The sequence below is a fragment of the Carcharodon carcharias genome, chromosome 9, assembly GCF_017639515.1.
Source record: "Carcharodon carcharias isolate sCarCar2 chromosome 9, sCarCar2.pri, whole genome shotgun sequence".
NCBI classification, from domain to species: Eukaryota; Metazoa; Chordata; class Chondrichthyes; order Lamniformes; family Lamnidae; genus Carcharodon; species Carcharodon carcharias.
This window is the reverse complement of record NC_054475.1, coordinates 77656880-77678654: the sequence shown is the minus strand read 5'-3', so window position 1 is coordinate 77678654 and position 21775 is coordinate 77656880. Positions and strand designations below refer to the sequence as shown.

Genomic DNA, 21775 nt, shown 5'->3' with positions numbered 1-21775 from the left:
TAATTCAATTCATCCATAGATCCACTGAGGCCTAGATGATGCAGGTGGTAGGCAACTCTGCCTTGGGAATGGCTCTCATCCAGATGAGGAGAAGGAGGGCCCATCGCAGGTTGGCACAGGGCCAGGAGGAGCAAGGGCCTGGGCAGCAAGAGGCAGCGGGGCCACTAGAAGGTCAAGTTGTTAGTGAACAGAGTGCACTGCAATGGCGAGCACTGGCCCAATCATGGGTGTATTGCCTGCAGTGCTCTTATCTAGAGATGAGTGAAAGGCAATGCCAGAGGTGTCCTCCTATGTCCCGGGATGTAGTTGTTCACATCTGTCAGCTTCTCCAGGAGTAGCTGCAGCCACAATGACACTGGACGGAATCCCATGCCGGTGGCATTGAAGGTCACCGCCACTTCTTTGCCAGTGGATCCTTCCGTGTGGCATCTCCCAGTCATAGATGCACAATGCATACGGGAGATGACAGATGCCCTGTTCAGGAGAGTGCACCAATTTGTACAATTCTGCCTGGATCCCAAAGGCCAGGCTGGAAGAGCCTTTGGGTTTTGAAGCAATCACAGGTTTCCCACAAGTGCAGGATTTATTGACCGCGCACATGTGGCCTTGAGAGCTTCCTGGCAGCAGCCAATCACCTTCATTAATGGAAGAGGATTCCACTCTTTGAACGTGCAGCTCAAATGTTTTCACTGAAGGCAAATCCTGCTTGTTTGTGCTCTGTTCCCATTGCCACATGCCACAGGTTTTTGAAAGAACTCGGCGGTTGTAGGGCTGGCTCTTTGAGCACAAGGGATACCCCCAAAAGACTCCAGCTCGTTATCTGCAGAGTGCTGTTGAGGAGAGCTACATTGTCATACATGCCTCCACCAGGTCCCTGATTCATCAGATGATATGCCTCTCAAAGATGAGGTTCAAATGTTTGGACTGCTCAGACAGGGCACTTCAATACTCACTACAGAGAGTGTCGCCGATCATCATTGTAAGCTGCTCCCTGCACAGCCTACCACTACAAAGGGGGAATGTCTTGCCTGAGGGAGACGTGGAGGAACGAGATGTCTCCTCCGACGAGGAGGATGCTAAAGGCGGTGGAGCTCAAGAGCCACATGCTGAGGCCGTATCAGGGCAACGATGCAGCAGGCAGGCCTGTGCCAATCTGATAGTTACCAGATTTCAGACAGAGTAAGCTGCTGACATGTGTGTTGAACTTTTTGGTTTCCTATCCTGCGCTGGTTGGAAGGCCCCAGCAGCTTTGTGTTTACAGACATAATTTTTCTCCAAGGTACCTTGATTTATGAGAGCTGAATTAAATTGCACTAGTTACCGTTTTACCTGTTGGTTTGATCCTTTGCATGCGCTAAATTATGTTAATATGCAGAGCCCTGGTGTTAAATGCATGCATTAAAACCTACACAGCACTCCCTTCTCCCACAACCTCAGGCACCTGTAGGTAGAGTTGTGATTTCAGCCATGCCCTCACAAAGTCCGTCTGCCTGGTAGCTTGCAAGCAAATTCAAATTCAACCTCAGCAGGAATGCACTCATGTCACCCTGACACCTGCTGTCAAAGGGAGGCCAACCTGACAGAGAGCTCTTTCAGGCAGAACCAGATAGACGGGTTCACAGGGAGGAGTACCATTTAGCTCTTCGAAATCACTCCATGCAGATTGATGAGGGATGATCGTGTTCCTGCCCTCCAATCACCACTCACACTTCATAAACTCATATCCTTTGACATCTTCATCATGCTGATAAATTTTGAAGGAACTTTGTAATCGACTCACTGAGTGTGCCTCACTTGCACTATGGCTTGCTGATGTGCAACCGCTCTGGACCCTCCAATCACAGAGAGTCCTACAAGTCTCAGTCCTAGAAGTCCTTAGTGTTAGTGCGAGACTGTAATCCGTGATTGTGGACACAAGGCAGACTACTTTCCTGCATGGACCCTGCAGAGACCTGTTAGAACTGTTGATGCTTCACATGGATAGCCTCACAGTCCTCGGCACACAAGTCCATTCTACTGTCTCACCTCATGCTCTAATGCCCAGTCCTTCAATGATGTCCAGTGCACTTTGGTTGCTAACCCTTTATACGAGGTCTGCTGTCACCCTTGATAAGGAGACGAGCAGGCCACACAAATCTCTATGTGAGGTCTGACAAAGGCCTCAGGCAATTGCACACAAGCCTCTTAAATCCTGTACTCAAATCCCTCTTGCAGTAAAGGCTAATGAGCTCATTGCCCCCTTGCTACCATCACCTGCATGTTAGCTCAAAATGACAAATCATCAAGGAAGGCCATTCACAATTGGCTGTGCCCATCACAGCTTCCTCCAGACATGTAGGGCAGCCTCTGGTTTTCTACTGTTAAGAAGACAGTGTAAAGCTTCACTCTCTCAGCCCTGAAACTGCATTTATAGTTTTATTTGCTACTCATATAGCAGATTTAACTCCCCTTGAGAACTCGTGACATCGACCCACATTTCACATCAGGGAAACAGCAGCAGGAGCTGCAGTGACCTCAGTGAACACATTTTCACAGGTCAGAACATGGTGAGCTACAAGTAATGGCTTGCATGCCGAGTAGCCAGGCAGCACACTCACAACTGTTGGCCAGTGCTGAATGTGGGACTATGGCGATAATATGGGAGAACTGAATCTACAGGAATTCCTGATCGGACTCTGATGGGGGCTCACATTCCAGAATGTTAAATGTCTGTGACCATTGAAGCAACTGAGAGCAAAATAAAATCCATGAGACTTCAAAACAATGAAAGTGAACATATATTTACCAGTGTCCAAACTATATACAATGGATGTATACCCCTGTCACCTTGTGTGCCTTCAATACTTCTTAATTTTTCTTATCCTACTGCTTCGTTAAGGCCCGACATCCATAACTGAAGCGGAGGCAACCTGCTGACTGTGAGGATTTTGGCAGACATCCTCTGGTGGTCTGAGGCTTATTGGGCCCCAGCCTGCTAAGGCTCTCCTGCTCAGGTGCAGGTGCATCCTCGTTGGCCTGGCCTGCTGGATACGATGGGGTCACTGGCAGAGGTGAGGTGGACCAGCAGGGCACCCTTGGAGTGTCCTGGGAAAAGTCCCTGGGATGCCTGGCTGGTGCTCCTCCTCCCTGTGGATGCCTGATGGAGAAGGGGCATCTGGAGGGAAGTTGTGGTGCCCCATCTCCCTTTCGGCTAGCCACCGCACCCATGGCTAGAGCAATAAAGTGCAGGTTCGAACGCACATCCGGCAGACACTGTGGGTTCTGCTGGACCTGGGTCTCCATAGCGGCCACCACCTTTTCCATGGAGGCAGCCAAGCACTCGCATAACAGAGCCATAACATCAGACAGAACGTAGACGGACTCCTCCAGCCTTCGGTCCAATCTGCACGTGGCCTCTGACATCTCTGCCTGATGCTCCCCTGCCTGTCTCTGCATCTCCAACATGTCTCTTAGAGCCGAGTCCACAGGCTCATCATCTGTATGGGGCTGAACAGGGCCCTGGTCTCCAGCAGTCCCCTGAGTGTCAGAGACCTCAGCTGTCACTTCCTCCGCTAGCTGTGCACCCGTGTCAGTGATGCGCCCACCAGATTGTGACCCCGAGCCTACTCTAGAACTTGGACCCACCGAGGTGACTGTATCTGTGCTGGTGGAGGGTGCAGGTGAATGCTATCATGGTGCATCCTCTGAGGATTCTGAGGCATCCTCTTCAGAAGTGGGTTTGGGGCTGTGGCTGAGACTGTTGCACTCCTCCCCAGTTTCTTGCTGGTACCTGGAATAGAGAAAAGAAAGATTCGAAGCAGGCTCATGAATTAAAGACCCCTGACAGTCAGTGAACACAGCTGACAACTGCAGACTGGAAGCATTCTCACTGGTTTCCTGGGGGAGCCCTACCTCGCCCTCAGCAAAGAAACGGTTCTACTCCCCCCCACCCCGCCAAGCTAGCTCAGCTGCCATCTCCTCAGACTGGGTCTTCGGTCTTGGCCCGCTCACATTTGTGCTTTTTGTGGATGTTCTTCTTCTGCAGAAGGACAGAGGATTGGTAGTGATCCCATTAGGTACAGGAGCAAGCATGCCTATAGCAGCTGCTGAGACCTCCCCAGTCAGTGATTAAGAAGCTGTTGTCCTGCAACTGATATGAGATTGAGAACAGAAAGTGGCTGGCATACATTCAGTGCTGATGTCCCATCTGCTGGTAGTATGTGACATCTCTGGGACTCTAACTCTTAGACTACCCAATGCCCTCATAAGAGTGTCAAACTGCAGTGAGTAGACGGTGCACCTACCCTGTTGGAGCGCAGTAGATCAGTCATCCTCTTCCTACACTACTGAGCTGTACTGCTGTGGGTCCCATGGCCTCTAACCACCCTGTGACTTCCTCCCAAGCTGCGGTGGTCAGATGGGAGGGCATCCCCCGGCCATCCGTGGGAAACAGCACCTCCAGCCTTTCCTGGAATGCTTGGAGGAGATACTCCAGGGAGGCATTGCTGAACAGTGGGGCCACAGGTTGCTGTGTTCTGTTGGATATTTTTGTGGATGCAGAATCCGGAGTTCCTGGCTTGCAGTGAGTGAATGGTTGTCTGGGTATCTTTAAATATGATGACTGGACCTTCGATCCCATGAGGTAATGGTGGGGTGGTGACTTCCTGCACACCCCCACCATAAGATTGGCAATGCCATGCACAGATGAATAAGTAATGAGCTGAACAGCACATGATTGCACGTGTTCAGCAATCCCGCCTTCCCTATGGAATCTCCTCCACTTCAGTGCCCACCACTGAACTTAGGATTCAGAGCAGAAGATTCCGCCCATGAAAAGTGGCTCATGTTTGGTGGATCATAGAATTATTTATGGCGCAGAAGGAAGCCATTCGGCTCCCCACTGAGCAAACAAGTTAGTCCCAGCACCCTACTATATCTCCGTAGCCCTGCAGGTGCCCATCCAATTTCCTTTCAAAATCATTGATTGTTTTCACTTCCATCATCCTCATGGACAGCAAATTCCAGGTCATTACCACTCTCTGCGTAAAATAAAAGTTCCTCCTCACATTCCCCTGTATATCTCACCTAAAACCGTAAATCTGTGTCCCCTGCTCCTTGTATCATCAGCCAATGAGAAGAGCTTTTCTTTGTTTATCTTCTCTAAACCTGTCATCATCTTGTACACCTTTATTGAATCTCCTCTCAATCTCCTTTGCTCCAAGGAGAACAACCCCAGATTCTCCAACCTAACCTCTCCCTTTTACTCTCCCTTTCGCTTCCTCTCACTCTAATCTCTCCCCATGTCTTGGTATCTTTCTGTCATTCACTGTCCCTATTTCCAGACCTGCCTCATTTATTTTCTCTCTTTCTCTGCACTCAATCTTTCTTGTTCTCTTTCTCTCTGTCGCTATCTCCCCCTCTGTCTTTCTTTCTCTCTCACTCACATTCACTATTTCTCTGCCTCACTCTGTCTCTCTTTGACTTTGTTTATCCCTGTTTCTCTCTCTTTCCATTCCACATTCTCTCACCCGCTTTCTTCTATCTCTTTGTGTCTCACTCTTTCTTGGTCTTTCTCTCCACCTCTTTGTCTCTCACTCTATCTGCCTCATTCTCTCTAACTTTTTCTCTGTCTGTCTCTCTCCATATCTCTGCCCTTAGAATACTAAGTGGAGTATTCAAAGCCTTCCAGGGAGAGAGTTTCAAATTTCCACTGTTCACGGTATGAAAAAAACTATCTTATTTCACTCCTAAGGACCAAGCTCTAATTTTAAGATTATGCCCCCTTGGTCTTGGTTCCTGTTGAAATAGTTGCTTTCAATCAAATTCTTTTAACAGTTTTTCAATAAAACCACCCTTAAATCGTAGATACTCAAGGGAGTACAAGCCAAGTTCATGGAACCTACCATCATAACTTAACCCTGTCGGCCTTGTTACCATTTTAGTGAATGTGCACTGTATACCTTTCAAGGTCAATATATCCTTCCTGAGGTGCTGTGCCCAGAACTGAACACAGGATTAGAGATCAGAGCTCTGTACAAGTGAAATCTAGAGCAAAGAAATTGCAAAACTGTTGAAGTAATCTCATGTGTGTATGTGTGTGTTTGTGAGATAGAGTAAAGATCAAGGGAGGGAGATCAAAATCATGTTAAAGAGGTTCTCATCCATCTTATACCAGGGATGTTACAGGGATCTTTTATCAAAAGTGGCAGGAATGTGAACAGATTCTGGAAGATTTTAAATAGACTGCACCAGCTTTTCACTGCCTTCACAAGTAAAGTCTGCCCTTTGTCTGTTGGTGGGCTATTTGACTTTATTTGGCATCACAGACAGTCCAGCAGATTGGAAGTTAGCAACTGTAACACCGCTATTCAAAAGCGGAGGCAGATAGAAAACAGGGAACCACAGATCAGTTAGCCTGGAGTCAGACATTGGGAAAATGCTGGAAAATATTGCTAAAGAAATCTTAACAATGCACTCAGAAAATCCTAAGACAGAATTTTCCTGGCATTCAGGTGGGCTGGGAGGCCTGAGGGGGAATGGTAAAAAGCGGAGAGTTCAGGTCCCCAGTTCAAGGAAGAGGGGCAGACAATTTGCAGAATTAAAAGTCCTGTTATGGGCCATTTTATTGAGCCACCAACATTTTGCCGATGACTACGCAGATTCCAACTTGCGTGGGGATACTGCCAGCTTCATGGCAATGGCCTCCCTTTGGCTGCCTGGGGAACTATCGGAAACTGAGGCTTAATAGGCCAAAGAAGTGGTCAGGGCAGAGATGGTAACCCCCATAGCCCCAGTTATCTCCCCTCGGGGTTTCCCTTCTGAGCCCTGAATTTTTATTTATTCTTTTGAACTTATCTGGCAAGGCTCGAGATCTCTGACCTGCCTCAGCATTGCCCACTTCCTGGTATCACTACTAATGCTTCAGAGTTTCTGAAGCTCTGATTGGGCTGGCAGCATTAGAAGTCTGTTCTTAATTGGACGGTGGGCCCACAGATGGCCAAATAGGAGGCTGCCTGCAGTAAAATAACTGAACTGGTTCCTCTGCCAGAAAGTGTGGGCTCAGGACCTCATGTTTACTCAGACTGCAGCACCCCGAAGCCCACTGTAAAATTCAGGGAATAGCATGGTCAGACAGAGTCAGTGTGGTTTAAAAAAAAGGAAATCACGTTTGATAAATTAATTAGAGTTTTTGAGGATGTAAATAGTGGAGTAAATAAAGGGAAATCAGTAGGTAGCATACATCTGAAATCCCAAAAGGCATTTGATAAAGCGACACACCAAAGGTGTCAATAGGGTCACATACAAGATAAGGGCTCATGGAGTTGGATATAATATATATTAACATGGTAGAGATTGGTTAATGGATAGGAAACATAGAATAGGGATTAATGGTGCATTTTCAACTTGGCAGTCTGTAACTTGTGAAGAGCCACGAGGATCAGTGCTGTGATCTCAGCTATTTACAATCTATATTAATGACTTGTGCAGTTTTGGCCTCCAGAACTGAGGAAAAAATATATTTGCATTGGAGGCGGTACAGCAAAGGTTCACTAGATTGGTCCTGTGATGAGAGGCCTAGTAAATCGGGTCCATATTCTCTGGAATTTAGAAGAATGAGAGGCGATCTCATTGAAACCTATGAGATTGTGAAGGGGCTTGATAGGGTAGAGGCTGAGAGATTGTTTCCACTGTCTGGGAAACACGGAGGCACTGTCTCAGGATAAATGGCTGATCGTTTTGGATGCTCTATCATATTCAAGGGTGAGATGGGCAGATTTTAGGTCTCTTAGGGAATCGAGGGATATGGGCGGGAAAGTAAATTACATAGAAAATAGGAGCAGGAGTAGGCCAATCGGCCCCTCAAGCCTCCTCTGCCATTCATTATGACCATGGCTGATTATCCAACTCAATAATGAAATCCACAGGCTCACCAATCTCTCGGTGAAGAAATTTCTCCTCATCTCAGTCCTAAATGGTCTACCCTGTATCCTCAGACTGGACTCCCCCACCATCGGGAACATCCTTTCTGCATCTAGACCTGTTAGAATTTTACAGGTTTCTATGAGATCCCCCCTCATTCTTCTGAACTCCAGCGAATATAATCCTAACTGACTCAATCTCTCTTCATATGTCAGTCCCGCCATCCCAGGAATCAGTCTGGTAAACCTTCGCTGCACTCCCTCTATAGCAAAAACATCCTCAGATAAGGAGACCAAAATTGCACACAGTATTCCAAGTGTGGTCTCACCAAGGCCCTGTACAATTGCAGCAAGACACTCTGCTCATGTACTCGAATCCTCTGGCTATAAAGGCCAACATACCATTTGCCTTCTTCACCGCCTGCTGTACCTTCACGCTTACCTTCAGCAGCTGGTGTACGAGGGCACCCAGGTCTCATTGCACATTCCCGTCTCTCAATTTATAGCCATTCAGGTAATAATCTGCCTTCCTGTTTTTGCTACCAATGTGGATAACCTCACATTTATCCACATTACACTGCATCTGCCATGCATTTGCCCACTCACTCAGCTTGTCCAAATCATACTGAAGCATTTCTGCATCCTCCTCACAGCTCACCCTCCCACCCAGCTTTGTGTCATCTGCAAATCTGGAGATATTACATTTAATTCCCTCATCTAAATCATTAATATATATTGTGAATAGCTGGGGTCCCAGCACCGATCCCTGCGGTACCCCACTAGTCACTGCCTGCCATTTGGAAAAAGACCCATTTATTCCTACTCTTTGTTTCCTGTCTACCAACCAGTTTTCTATCCATCTCAATACACTACCCCCAATCCCATGTGCTTTAATTTTACATGCCAATCTCTTATGTGGGATTTAATCGAAAGTCTTCTGAAAGTCCAAATAAACCTCATCCACTGGCTCCTCCTCATCAACTCTACTAGTTACATCCTCGAAAAATTCCAGTAGATTTGTAAAGCATGATTTCCCTGTTGTAAATCCATGCTGACTCTGTCTGATTCTGCCACTGTTTTCCAAGTGCTCAGCTATTAAATCTTTTATAATGGACTCTAGAATTTTCCCCACTACCGATGTCAGGCTGACTGGTCTATAATTCCATTTTCTCTCTACCTCCCTTTTTAAATAGTGGGGTTACATTAGCTATGCTCCAATCTGTAGGAACTGTTCCAGAGTCCATAAGATCTCGGAAGATGACCACCAATGCATCCACTATTTCTAGGGCCACTTTCTTAAGCACTCTGGGATGTAGATTATCAGGCCCTGGGGATTTATCAGCCTCAATCCCATCAATTTCCAGCATGTGTGCGGGAAGAGTCTCTTGCGGCAGCTCTTGGAAGCCTGGGTTTCAGAGCTGAAGCGGCGGCTGGGAACACTGTGCAACATCCACGAGGCGGAGAGTATTGTGGATAGCATGTATAGAGAGGTGGTCATACCGCAGGCTAAGAGTTCACAGGCAGGAAGGGAATGGGTGACCACCAGGCAGAGCAAGAGGACTAGGCAGGCAATGCAGGTATCTCCTGTGGCTATTCTCCTGCAAAACAGATATACCACTTTGGATACTGTTGAGGGTAATGGCCTATCAGGGGAAATCAGCAAAAGCCAAATATGTTGCACCACGGTTGCCTCTGTTGCATAGGGGAGGAGTAAAAAGTGTGGGAATGCAATAGTTATAGGGGATTCAATTGTAAGGGGAATAGATAGGCATTTCTGTGGCCGCAAATGAGACTCCAGGATGGTATGTTGCCTCCCTGGTGCTAGGGTCAAGGATGTCTCAGAGCAGCTAGAGGACATTCTGAAGGGGAAGGGTGAACAGCCAGTGGCCATGGTACACATTTGTACAAACAACATAGGTAAAAAAAGGGATGAGGTCCTAAAAGCAGAATATAGGGAGTTAGGAAGTAAGTTGAAAAGTAGGACCTCAAAAGTAGAGATCTCAGGATTACTACCAGTGCCACATACTAATCAGAGTAGAAATAGCAGGATATATCGGATGAATACGTGGCTGAAGAGATGGTGTGAGGGGGAGGGTTTCAGATTCCTGGGACATTGGGACTGGTTCTGGAGGAGGCGGGACCAGTATAAACTGGACAGGTTACACCTGGGCAGGACCGGGACTGATGTCCTAGAGGGAATATTTGCTAGAGTGGTTGGGGAGGGTTTAAACTAAAATGGCAGAGGGATGGGAACCTATGCAAGGAGGCAGAGGAGGGGGAATTGAGGACAAGAACAAAAGACAAAAAGGGGAATAAGAAAAGTGATAGGCAGAGAAATCAAGGGCCTCTGTGAAAAATACTGGGAATGGGACAAGTAATGTTAAAAAGTCAAGCCTTAAGGCTTTGTGCCTTAACGCAAGGAGCGTTTGCAATAAAGTGGATGAATTAACTGCACAAATAGATGTAAACAGGTATGATATAGTCGGGATCACGGAGACATGGCTGCAGGGTGACCAGGGATGGGAACTGAACATCCAGGGGTATTCAGTACTTAGGAAGGACAGACAAAAAGGAAAAGGCGGTGGAGTTGCATTGCTGGTGTAAGAGGAAATTAATGCAATAGTGAGGAAAGATATTAGCTCCGACGATATGTACTCTGTATGGGTAGAGCTGAGAAACAATAAGGGGCAAAAAACGTTAGTGGGGGTTATACATAGACCCCAAAACTGTAATGGTGATGTTGGGAATGGCATTAAACAGGAAATTAGAGACACATGCAATAAAGAAGCATCTGTAATTATGGGTAACTTTAATCTGCATATAGATTGGGCAAATCAAATTAGTAACAATACCATAGAGGAGGAATTCCTGGAGTGTATACGGGGTGGTTTTCTGGACCAATACATTGTGGAACCAACTAGAGAACAGGCTATCCTAAACTGGGTATAGTGTAATGAGAAAGGAATAATTGGCAATCTAGTTGTACGAGGCCCCTTAGGAATGAAAGACTATTATATGATAGAGTTCTTCATCAAGATGGAGAGTGATGTAGTTGATCCTGAGACTAGGGTCCTGAATCTTAATTAAGGAAACTACGATGGTATGAGGCACGAGTTGGCTATGATGGATTGGGAAACATTACTTAAAGGGATGATGGTGGATAGGCAATAGCAAACATTCATTCCCCTTTCTGTCTTTTGTTCTTGTCCTCAATTCCCCCTCCTCTGAATCCTTGCCTAGGTTCCCATCCCCCTGCCATTTTAGTTTAAACCCTCCCCAACCACTCTAGCAAATATTCCCTCTAGGACATCAGTCCCGGTCCTGCCCAGGTGTAAGCTGTCCAGCCTGTACTGGTCCCACCTCCACCAGAACTGGTCCCAATGTCCCAGGAATCTGAAACCCTCCCCCTCACACCATCTCTTCAGCCAAGTATTCATCCGATATATCCTGCTATTTCTACTCTGACTAGCATGTGGCACTGGTAGTAATCCTGAGATCTCTATTTTTGAGGTCCGACTTTTCAACTTACCTCCTAACTCCCTATATTCTGCTTTTAGGACCTCATCCCTTTTTTTTAACCTATGTTGTTTGTACCAATGTGTACCATGGCCACTGGCTGTTCACTCTCCCCATTCAGAATGTCCTCTAGCCGCTCTGAGATGTCCTTGACCCTAGCACCAGGGACCCTACCATCCTGGAGTCTCATTTGCGGCCACAGAAACGCCTATCTATTCCCCTTACAATTGAATTCCCTATAACTATTGCATTCCCACACTTTTTACTCCTCCCCTGTGCAACAGAGGCAACCGTGGTGCAACAAATTTGGCTTTTGCTGCTTTCCCCTGATAGGCCATTACCCTCAACAGTATCCAAAGTGGTATATCTGTTTTGCAGCGGAATAGCCACAGGAGATTCTTGCATTGCCTGCCTAGTCCTCTTGCTCTGCCTGGTGGTCACCCATTCCCCTCCTGCCTGTGAACTCTTAGCCTGCGGTATGACCACCTCTCTATAAATGCTATCCACAATACTCTCCGCCTTGCGAATGCTGCACAGTGTCCCCAGCCGCCGCTTCAGCTCTGAAACCCAGGCTTCCAAGAGCTGCCGGTAGAGACACTTCCCACACACATGCTAACCCCAGGCACTAGAAATATTCCTGGCCTCCCACATAGAGCAGGAGGAGCACATCATGGCTTTGAGCTCTCCTGCCATGACTTACCCCTTTAAATTAAATTAAACCTTTTGGAAGATAATTAATATCAAATAATATCAATGACTCTAAGGCCCTTGTTCCCTGCTCCTCGTTGTTACGGAATATAGCCCTTACAAAATAAGACCTTAAAAACTACAAGCGATAAAAGTAGTAAATACTTATCTGACTGTACTCACAGTACTCAAAGGATCACTTTATTCCCTCCTCACCGAATTCCCTCAGTCAACTCTGCTCTCCCAGCTCCTTTTCAGCTCCCGGCTCCTCTCGCGTTCTTCTTCAACTCCCGGCTCCTCTCGCACTCCTTTTCAACACCCAGATCCTCTTGTGCTTCTTTTTCTTTTGTGGTAAATATCAGCCATGCTCATATTGAAGGGTGGACCATGTTCGAGGGACCATATGGGCTATTCCTGCTCCTGTTTCTTATGTGAAAACTAACGTTGTGCTTTCAGATGATGTTGTCAAAGGGCAACATGTAGCTGAGAAGTAGGAGGGGACCAAGGACTGATTCATGTGGGAATGGGACAAACAACCATTATTGAAGATGGTCTGTCTATAACTGGAAAGATAAGAGTAGGACCAGGTGCTTGCAGTCCCACCTGGATGGGCAATGGAGGTGTTGGAAGAGGATGGTATATTTAGTAAGGGTTATTTCAGTACTGGGGCAGAAGCAGAAAGCTGTTTGGAAAGGTTGAAGCATGGAGTTGTGTGAAAATGGGACATGGATTTAAGACGTGGCAATGTGTTCAAGGACTTTTATGTGGTCCAGCCTGCTCTTGTGTTGAATGGTTAAACTAGCTGTCCACCGTCAATGTTCATTGGACTTAGGGAAGCGAAGATGAGAGCTGTACCTGTGGGGTTGATCATTGTGAAGTTAAATAATGGCTTTAATGGGGGCAAGGATGGAGGTGAAGATGTGAAATAACCTGGGATCAGAGAGCTCAGCAGAGGTTGGGCATACAGCCAGCGGCCTTTGCTGACCCAGAAGGCCCAGTTTAAAAAGGAGTTATTCCTGGGATGTGGGCACCAATGGCAAAGTGCCAGCTATTCCCCATCCTTTGTTACTGGGCCTTGGTTGATTGCGGTCTGGTTAGCATGAATCCAACTGTGTTCCAAGAGATTTGTCTGAAGTCATGCTGGATTCTTTCTTGAGGTGATTTTGTGCCATTTCTGACAAAACCTTTCACTTTGTTGTCTTTTGCAGAAAGCAGATAATCGTCCATCTTTCAGCTTGCTGCTGAGCAGTATCCAGGAGCTGGTGGAAGATGACAGCCAGGTGTGAGGGGATTCTCCGCAGTCTCAGCCAGAGCTCCTACTGCATATTCCTTCTTTGCCAATGCAACGTGTTTACCCCTTTGCAACCTTCATGCACCGTGATAAAACAGAAATGTGTAAAACTCTTTAAACTGGACCCTATCCACACATACACTTACACAATACAACCACACATACATAGACAAGCCCACATATATAGACACACATATATAGACACGCACCAACATAGACACACAGGCAGGACAAAATAAATCTTTGATTCTATATTATTTAAAACAGTGAGCAGTGTGTTCTTTGTGTGTGAGCAACCAGTAAGGCTGGATCAAGGAAAGCAATAAGGGAAAGACAGAAACCAGATATTTCCAATGCTTTGATCCAGGATTCTGGCGGGAGTCAGGGTGATCAGGAATTCCAGGCAGAGGGAATCAGCACTCTCTAACTGGAGAGATAGGGAGGGAGGTTGTGGGGGAGGGAGGGAGGTTGAGGGGGAGTTGTGGGGGCTTGTGTGAGTGGAGGGGGATAGGGGGTTGTGCAGATAGAGGCGGGGTTGTGTGGGTGGAGGGGGAAGGAGGGAGGGAGGGGGGTTGTGTGGGCAGAGGGGGAGGGAGGGGGGGGTGTAGGCAAAGGGAGGGGGATGTGGGCGAAGGGGGAGGAAGGTGTGGCCAGAGGGGGAGGGAGGGGGTGATGGGGAGGGAGAGAGGGGTGGTAAGGGGGAGGGAGGGGTTGTGGCAGAGGGGGTAGGGGTTGTGGGCAGGGGGGGAAGGGAGGAATCTGGAAATATATCAGATGGAACTCTGGAACACCAGGACGACTGGATGAGTTGGGAAATCAAGGAGATCTGGAATTCCATAAAAAAACAGGAATATCCTGGTTGTAAACACTACTCAGAGTGTGGAAAGGAGCCTGGAACTGATAGCACATTGTGGGATGTTCTGGGTAGATCGTAAAGTCCTGAAACAAACCGTACATCATTTGGGGTTCTGGATCATTCTGCGTATCGTTGTGTGTGTATATCTGTATAGAGTGTGTTTTTTGTTTGGGGGGGGGGGGGGTACCACTCTGGTCTTAACCAGCAAGTCTGTACACCTACCCCGCTCCCAACCCTTGGAGTCGGAGTTGGTGTGGAAACATGTACTTCCATATGTAATGTTGGAGCTATGGAGCTCCTGACCTGGAATCTCTCCCATTTTTACTTCCTTAAAAGATTTACAAGTTGTTGCTCAAGCCCATTATAAAAGCTCCTTCCATGACCATCAGGTCCCAGAGTAGGACTCGAACCCGCAGCTTCTGGCTCAGAGGCGGGGACACAACCACAAGACCTCCTGGATACACACTAAGCTGGGGGATCTCAGCTCATTGGAGACGGTAACGAGCTCCCGGGCACCGGTAGTTCCGGGTCCATCACGTGCTTACTGGCGGCTGCCATGTTGCGATGAGTGAGTGTTTCCGGTTCCGGGTTGAGCACCGGACGTGTGAAGGTCACAGAGCGCGGGCCCGGGGACAGAGCGAACGAGCGAGCGGGAGCGCGGGCCCGGGGACAGAGAGAGAGAGAGCGAGCGAGCGAGCGAGAGGGAAGGAGTGCGGAGAGCGGAGCCCCCCATCCCCGGGATATGGAGTCCCAGGCCATGGCCGCGGATCCTCATCTACAACAATTCATCGAGGTGGAGAGTCAGAAACAGAAATTCCAACAGCTGGTTCATGGCCTCACAGAGCTCTGCTGGGTAAGTGATAGTTAATATAACCAGTAAATAGGTAGTGATAACAAGAGCATAGCCTCATTGAACTCTGCTGGTTAACCGGTGATAGTTAATATAACCAGTAATCAACTAGTGATCCTGACCAAGGGTATGGCCTCACTGAGCACTGCTGGTTAACCAGTGATAGTTAATATAATTAGTAACCAACTAGTGATGCCTGAACAAGAGTATGGCCTCGCTGAGCTCTGTTGGTTAACCAGTCATAGTTAATATAACCAATAAATAACTAGTGATGTCTCATGGGCTCACAGCTCTGCTGGTTAATCGGTGATGGTTAATATAACCAGTAACCAACTAGTGATGTCTAGCGAGGGTATGGGCGCACTGAGCTCTGCTGAGTAAATATGTTGTGTATGATGTTTTGCTGCTCCTGACCCGGATCCATTCCTTTCTTCTCCCATCTTATCTTTCCGTCCCCTCTCTGTTCTATAGCCATTTCTCTCATTTTTGGCTGTTGCTCACACACACAACCCATCATTCACTCTCCCTCTTCATGTTTCCCCGCATTTGACATTGTGGCCTTGACAGAGTCTTGCAGATTGTGGAGTAGCTCCTATCTCCTGATTCCTCCCTACCTGGCTATACTTAACACCCCTTGCCCCACATGCTGAGGCTGTTATCATCATATCTTGGTCTCTGCTCTTCTCCATCATCCTTTTTGCCTCTCTCTAGTTCTCCTTGTATCTTATTCAAGTTTCTCCATGAGATTTTCTTTCTCAGCCTTTGCGCCAAGGGACTCCTTATCCTTGAAGATTTCAACCTCCATCTCTACTTACATTGCCTTCTCTCCTGAGTTCACTGACTTCCTTTCCACTCCTAATTGCTCCCTCTGTAAAAACTTCCCAATCCCTTGACCTTGCTGTCTTCCTTGGCCTTTTCTCCTACCGTCTGCAAACCAACAAGTCCATTCTTGGCCACTGATATCTCTCTCTACCCAACCCCTTTGACCACTGTGAGTGGAACCCTGGACCTGGCTGACCACAGTGCAGCTCTAACAAACCAGGTTCACTTTTCCAAAACTGCTCACTCTCTCTACTCCTGGATCATCTGCACCTTTGTTACCTCCAGATTCAATGATTCCAATGCTGTCCTGACCAACCTCCCCAACTTGTCACCTTCATAAACTTCAGCTCATCCGAAACCCGACTGCTGGCATTCTTTCTGACCAAGCCTTTGCTCACCTGTCCTAATATCTCCTCTGTGGACCGGTGATGATTACTTCCTCTGATAACGCTCCAATGAAGCACCTTGGGATGTTGCTCTATGTTAAAGATGCTATGCTGTTTGTCGGAGAGCAAAAATGAGCCCAGGCAGTTTCAAACATTGGGAAGATTGAAGCCACTGCCTTTGGCCTCCACCACACTCTGTTCCCTCGCCATCCTCCAACGTCCTTCCTGGCCACTATCTCAGGCGGTGACAGATTGTTCACCTCAGCGTCCAACTTGAGCCCGAGATCAGCTTCCCTCATCACAGAGACATCCTCTGCTCACCTCTTCCCCACCTGCTGTGTTAACTCTGAAATATTGATTTAACTTTCAGAATTTCACTGAATAAGTGACCTTGTTACTCTCTCTCAGTGAAGACCTGTAACCCTGTGTTCAGTTCATTTCCATCCATCTTGCTGCAGCTGTACGACACACTGTGTTCAATGCTGCTTTCTGAGAAACCTGCAGGTTTAGAAACCTTACAAAGAAACCTGAGAGGCTGCTCCCAGGTTTCTGAGCACCTATTACTGAATAGCCAGTAGAAAAAGGTGGTGGAGGTGGGGTCATTGAATATTTTTAAGGCAGAGGTAGATAGATTCATAAAAACAAAAAAATTGCAGATGCTGGAAATCCAAAACAAAACAGAATTACCTGGAAAAACTCAACAGGTCTGGCAGCATCGGTGGAGAAGAAGAGTTGACGTTTCGAGTCCTCATGACCCTTCAACAGAACTGTAGGTAGATTCATGTTAGACAAAGGAATCAAAGGTTATCAGTGTTAGATGGGAATGTGGAAATTGAAACACAAGAAGATCAGCCATGAACTTATTGAATGGCGGAGCAGGCTCAAGGGGCCAAATGGTCTACTCCTGTTCCTATTTCTTATATTCTTGAAACTGTTGACCTCACTTTGGAGAGAGTTGAATGAGTGGAGGTGATAGAAAACCTTTGAACTAGTTCAATTTAAACCAGGACAAAGGGTCATAGGAGCAAACTGGGACAAGGCCGATGACAGAAAATGAGTTTTCACGGGGATTAGTATCTGGAATGAGCTAGGGGAGGGGACTGGAGACAGCAATGAGTCAATTAACAAACAAACACTGATAGGGAGTCAGTCACAGTCTGAGAGGTGAACTGGATGGAGTCTCCTCACCTGCACAGAGTCTGAGAGATTCCATAGTTTCACCTTCGTATGTATTTTAATTGGAATGCTTCTTCTATTTGGGGGAAAGATATTTCATTGTGTACCTTACTTTCATTTTAGTTTCTTACGTTTCTTTACCCTTTTTGCTTTTAAAAAAATCTTTCTTTCTCCTTACCCACGGACCACTTTACAGAATGTACAAGGGCACTCTAGTCCCAACCACAAACCTCAATCACCAACCCCAGTCATATGAAATAGAGCCTGCTCCACCATTCAATAAGATCATGGCTGATCATCTTGTGTTTCGAATTCCATATACCCATCCACCCCAATAACCGTTGATTCCCTTGCCTGACAAGAATCTATCTACCTCTGCCTTAAAAATATTCAATGACCCTGCCTCCACCACCTTCTGAGGCAGAGAGTTCCAAAGTTGCTCAACTCTCAGAGAAAAACATTTTTCCTAATCTCTGTTTTAAAAGGGTGATCCCTAATTTTAAAACAGTGTCCCCTAATTCTGGACTCACCCACAAGAGGAAACATCCTTTCCACATCCAACTTGTCAATACCATTCAGGATCTTACATACTTCAAATCACCCCTCACTTTTCTAAACTCCAGTGGAAACAAGCCCAGACTGACCAACCTTTCTTCATAAAACAACTCACTCATTCCAGGTATCAATCTAGCAAACCTCCTCTGAACTGTCTCCAACACATTTACACCCTTCCTGAAATAAGGAGACCAAAACTGCACATACAATTGGACGTGTGGTCTCACCAATGCCCTGCATAACTGCAGCATAATATCCTCACTTTTATGTTCAATCCTTCTCGTAATAAAGGATAGCACCCATTAGCTTTCTTAATTACTTTCTGTACCTGGATACTAACTTTTTGTGACTCATGCACTAGAACACCTCAACCTCTCTGTTTCTTGCCACTAAGTTGTCTGGGCTTTGAAATTGGGGCTTGGATTTCCATTGTGTGGGTGGGTGGGTGGGGGGGGGGGGGGGGGGGGGGGGGTAGCAATTGATGACTATCTAAACCTAAAAGCGAACCTGGGCATATGAATGATTGAAGCCCGCTTGCCGTAAATGTTCCCACTGTGCTGCCTGAACCCAGCATAATGACCCCCACCTAATATTCTAATAGGCCTGGGTGTGGTGGTGGGGGGGGGGTGTGTGTGTGTGTGTGTGTGTGTTGGCGGGGGGGGGGGAGGTGGTGTGGTGGTGGAGCAGTGTTCACAGCATTCAGCATTGGGGCTGCAACCAGGGAACCGGGTAAGAGTTTTAGCCCAAGGTTTCCTCAGAGGCCCAATCCACATGTTTAATGGACGAACTCATAAGGAAACCTTAGATCTTCCTTGCCCTCCAACCTCTCCCTTAAATGACAGGGCACATTGCAACAGCATCAGAAAGTGTAGGTGACTGCCCTTACTTAAATTGCCAGCTACCAGGTCTACAACAGGCAAAAGAGGTTTATCTCTTAACATGATCCATGGGGGTCAAAGCACAATATGAGTTTGTTTAATGCACAGTCTGCCCTAAAGATTAATTTTTAACAGCAGATTACGTTCCAGAAATTATGAAATAATTTTCGGTCGGCAGGAGAACTGCAGGGACATATTGGGGAGTAGACCCGGTGTGGGTCTGCAGGGACATGTTGGAGAGTGGGCCCGGTGTGGGTCTGCAGGGACATTTTGGGGAGTGGGCCCGGTGTGGGTCTGCAGGGACATGTTGGGAATTGGGCCCGGTGTGGGTCTGCAGGGACATTTTGGGGAGTAGGCCCGGTGTGGGTCTGCAGGGACATGTTGGGGAGTGGGCCCGGTGTGGGTCTGCAGGGACATGTTGGGGAGTGGGCCCGGTGTGGGTCTGCAGGGACATGTTGGGGAGTGGGCCCGGTGTGGGTCTGTAACCGGGCAGCGGGTCCAGTGTGCGACTGTAACTGGGGAGCAGGTCCGGTGTGTGAGGCTAGAATACACAGTCACAATCTCAGGTGTTAGCCAATCAGGACTGAGATGAGAAATTTCTTCACTTAAAAAGAGTTGTTAAACTTGAGGGGGTGGGTGCTTAACTGATGAGCTTATTAAGGTAAAATCATAGAATCAGTCATTACATCACTTCACAGGAGGCCATTTGCCAGTTGAGCCCATACTGGCTCTCTGTAGAGCAATCCAATCAGTCCCTTTCCCCCAATCTATCTTGTAGCCCTGCAAGTTTATTTTCCTCAAATCCCCATCCAATTTCCTTTTAAAGTCATTGATAGTCATTCTCCCTGTGTCCCCTAGTCCTTGTATCATCTGATCATTGATGAGCTTTTCTTTGTTTACCTTGTCTAAACCTGTCATAATCTTGTATACCTCATAAATTCTCCCCTCAATCTACTTTGCTCCAAGGTTTCTCTAGCCTAACCCTGAAACTAAAATCTCTCATCTCTGGAACCATCCAAGGACCCTCACATCCTTCCTAAGGTGTGGTGCTCAGAATTAGATGGTGTATTAAAGTTGAGCGTAACCAGAGCTTTGAAAATATTCAGCATACCCTCCCTGATTTTGTACTTAATGCCTCTATTTGTGAAGCCCAAGATCCCATATGCTTTCCTAACCATACTTTCAATATGTCCTGCCACCTTCAAAGATCTACACATACAGACCTGCAGATCCCTCTGTCCCTGCACACTCTTTAGAACTGTTCCTTTAAGTCTCTCCCTTTCCCTTCTACCAAAATACATCAACTTGCACTTCTTATTATTAAATTCCATTTGGCACTTGTCTGCCTGTTCTTATATCTATGTCCTGTTGCAGCCAATTGATATCATCCTATATGTTACAGTTCTATTTGGTATCATTGGCAAATCTTTAAATTTTACTGTGTATTCCAATATATTATCCAAATATAATTTTGTTATAGATGAAAATGTTAGATTTTGTTTGTACTATGGGATTGGAAGATATGGAGATAGTGCAGGAAGGCAGAGTTGAGGTAGAACATAAGCCATGATCTTACTGAATGGCAGAGCAGGCTCCTGTTTCTTACATTCTTGTGCTGACTGCCTCAAATCACTTTCTCATGTAGACATTTAATAATTTCACTTTCAAACTGCTCCTTCTTGCAGATATTGCACAAAGTGACCTGTATTAACCAAGATTGTTCTGTCTTCTATTTTGAAAATCACATACACAGACCCTCGTCCTGTCACTGTGTGAAAACAGTCACTATCCCTGTTATCTAGAAATATATCTGGTATCTCTGTTACTATGGTCCCCATTTCCCTTAGAATTCTTGGATGAGTTGCAACAGATCCCAATAAATAATGGCCCTCCTAAAACTTGGCCATGATCTGTAATGCTTTACAGCTGATGGTGTTTGTCCTCTCCCATGCAGGATAAGTGTATGGATAAACCAGGTCCCCGGCTTGACAGCAGAACAGAAACCTGCTTTGTGAACTGTGTGGAACGTTTCATCGACACCAGCCAGTTCATCCTCAATCGACTGGAACAGACGCAGAAAAGTAAGATGTCACCAGAGAGCCTAATCGATTGAGCGGACAGGAGAGAACTGTGGATCGGCAACCCAAAGGATTTGCCTCAACATATGGCACAGTGCAGGGCGGGCACAGTGCAGGATGGGCACAGTGTGGGATGCACAGCATTGCCTACAGTTGGGGCACAGCGCCACAGGATCTGCTATCCTGGGGCTGCTTTTAAAAGAACCTTAACTCAGGCTAACATGTCTTTGATACTGAGTTTTCTGTATGATTGTCATACCATCCAGAAATAAAGCACGGTGGCATTTTTAACATACAATCCTGTATTCCATACGGACACACACCGCGGGAATGTTCTTTCTACTGTCTTCAGGATGATTACTTAAGTCTAGTGTTAGAGAGACACTGTCCATTTAGACTGGTGTTAATTAGTGACTTTCCACACAGTGACTGGATGGGGGTCCATGTCTGAGAGATTTTCAAAGTGACAGGACGGACGGACGTTGGTGGGGGGGGGGGTTCTGTGTCTGTCATTTTTCATACACTGACTGGACGCGGGTTCCGTGTCTGTGATCATACACATGGCGACTGGACGCGGGGTCCGTGTCTGTGATTATATACACGGCGACCGGACACGGGGTCAGTGTCTGTGATTATACACATGGCGACCAGACGCGGGGTCCGTGTCTGTGATTATACACACGGCGACCGGACGCGGGGTCCGTGTCTGTGATTTTTCATACAGTGACTGGACGCGGGGTCCGTGTCTGTGATTATACACACGGCGACCAGATGTGGGGTCC

At 46.9% G+C, this 21775-nt stretch overlaps 2 protein-coding genes across 3 annotated transcripts in view; both read left to right on the top strand.

The window, feature by feature from the left end:
* Positions 1–13656, top strand: part of btk (Bruton agammaglobulinemia tyrosine kinase) — a 424430-nt gene extending 410774 nt beyond the window's left edge. For both annotated transcript variants that reach the window (XM_041196306.1, XM_041196307.1), the window contains exon 18: positions 13310–13656. In XM_041196306.1, coding sequence (XP_041052240.1) covers positions 13310–13387 — 78 coding nt within the window. In that variant the 3' untranslated portion in view covers positions 13388–13656. The remainder of the gene's footprint in view (positions 1–13309) is intronic.
* Positions 13657–14837: 1181 nt separating this feature from the next.
* timm8a (translocase of inner mitochondrial membrane 8 homolog A (yeast)) lies at positions 14838–21288 on the top strand. The gene is made up of 2 exons (XM_041196312.1): positions 14838–15101; positions 20870–21288. The coding sequence occupies exons 1-2, from the start codon at positions 14991–14993 to the stop codon at positions 21026–21028; spliced, it is 270 nt and encodes an 89-aa protein (XP_041052246.1). The 5' UTR covers positions 14838–14990; the 3' UTR covers positions 21029–21288.
* Positions 21289–21775: the final 487 nt, after the last annotated feature.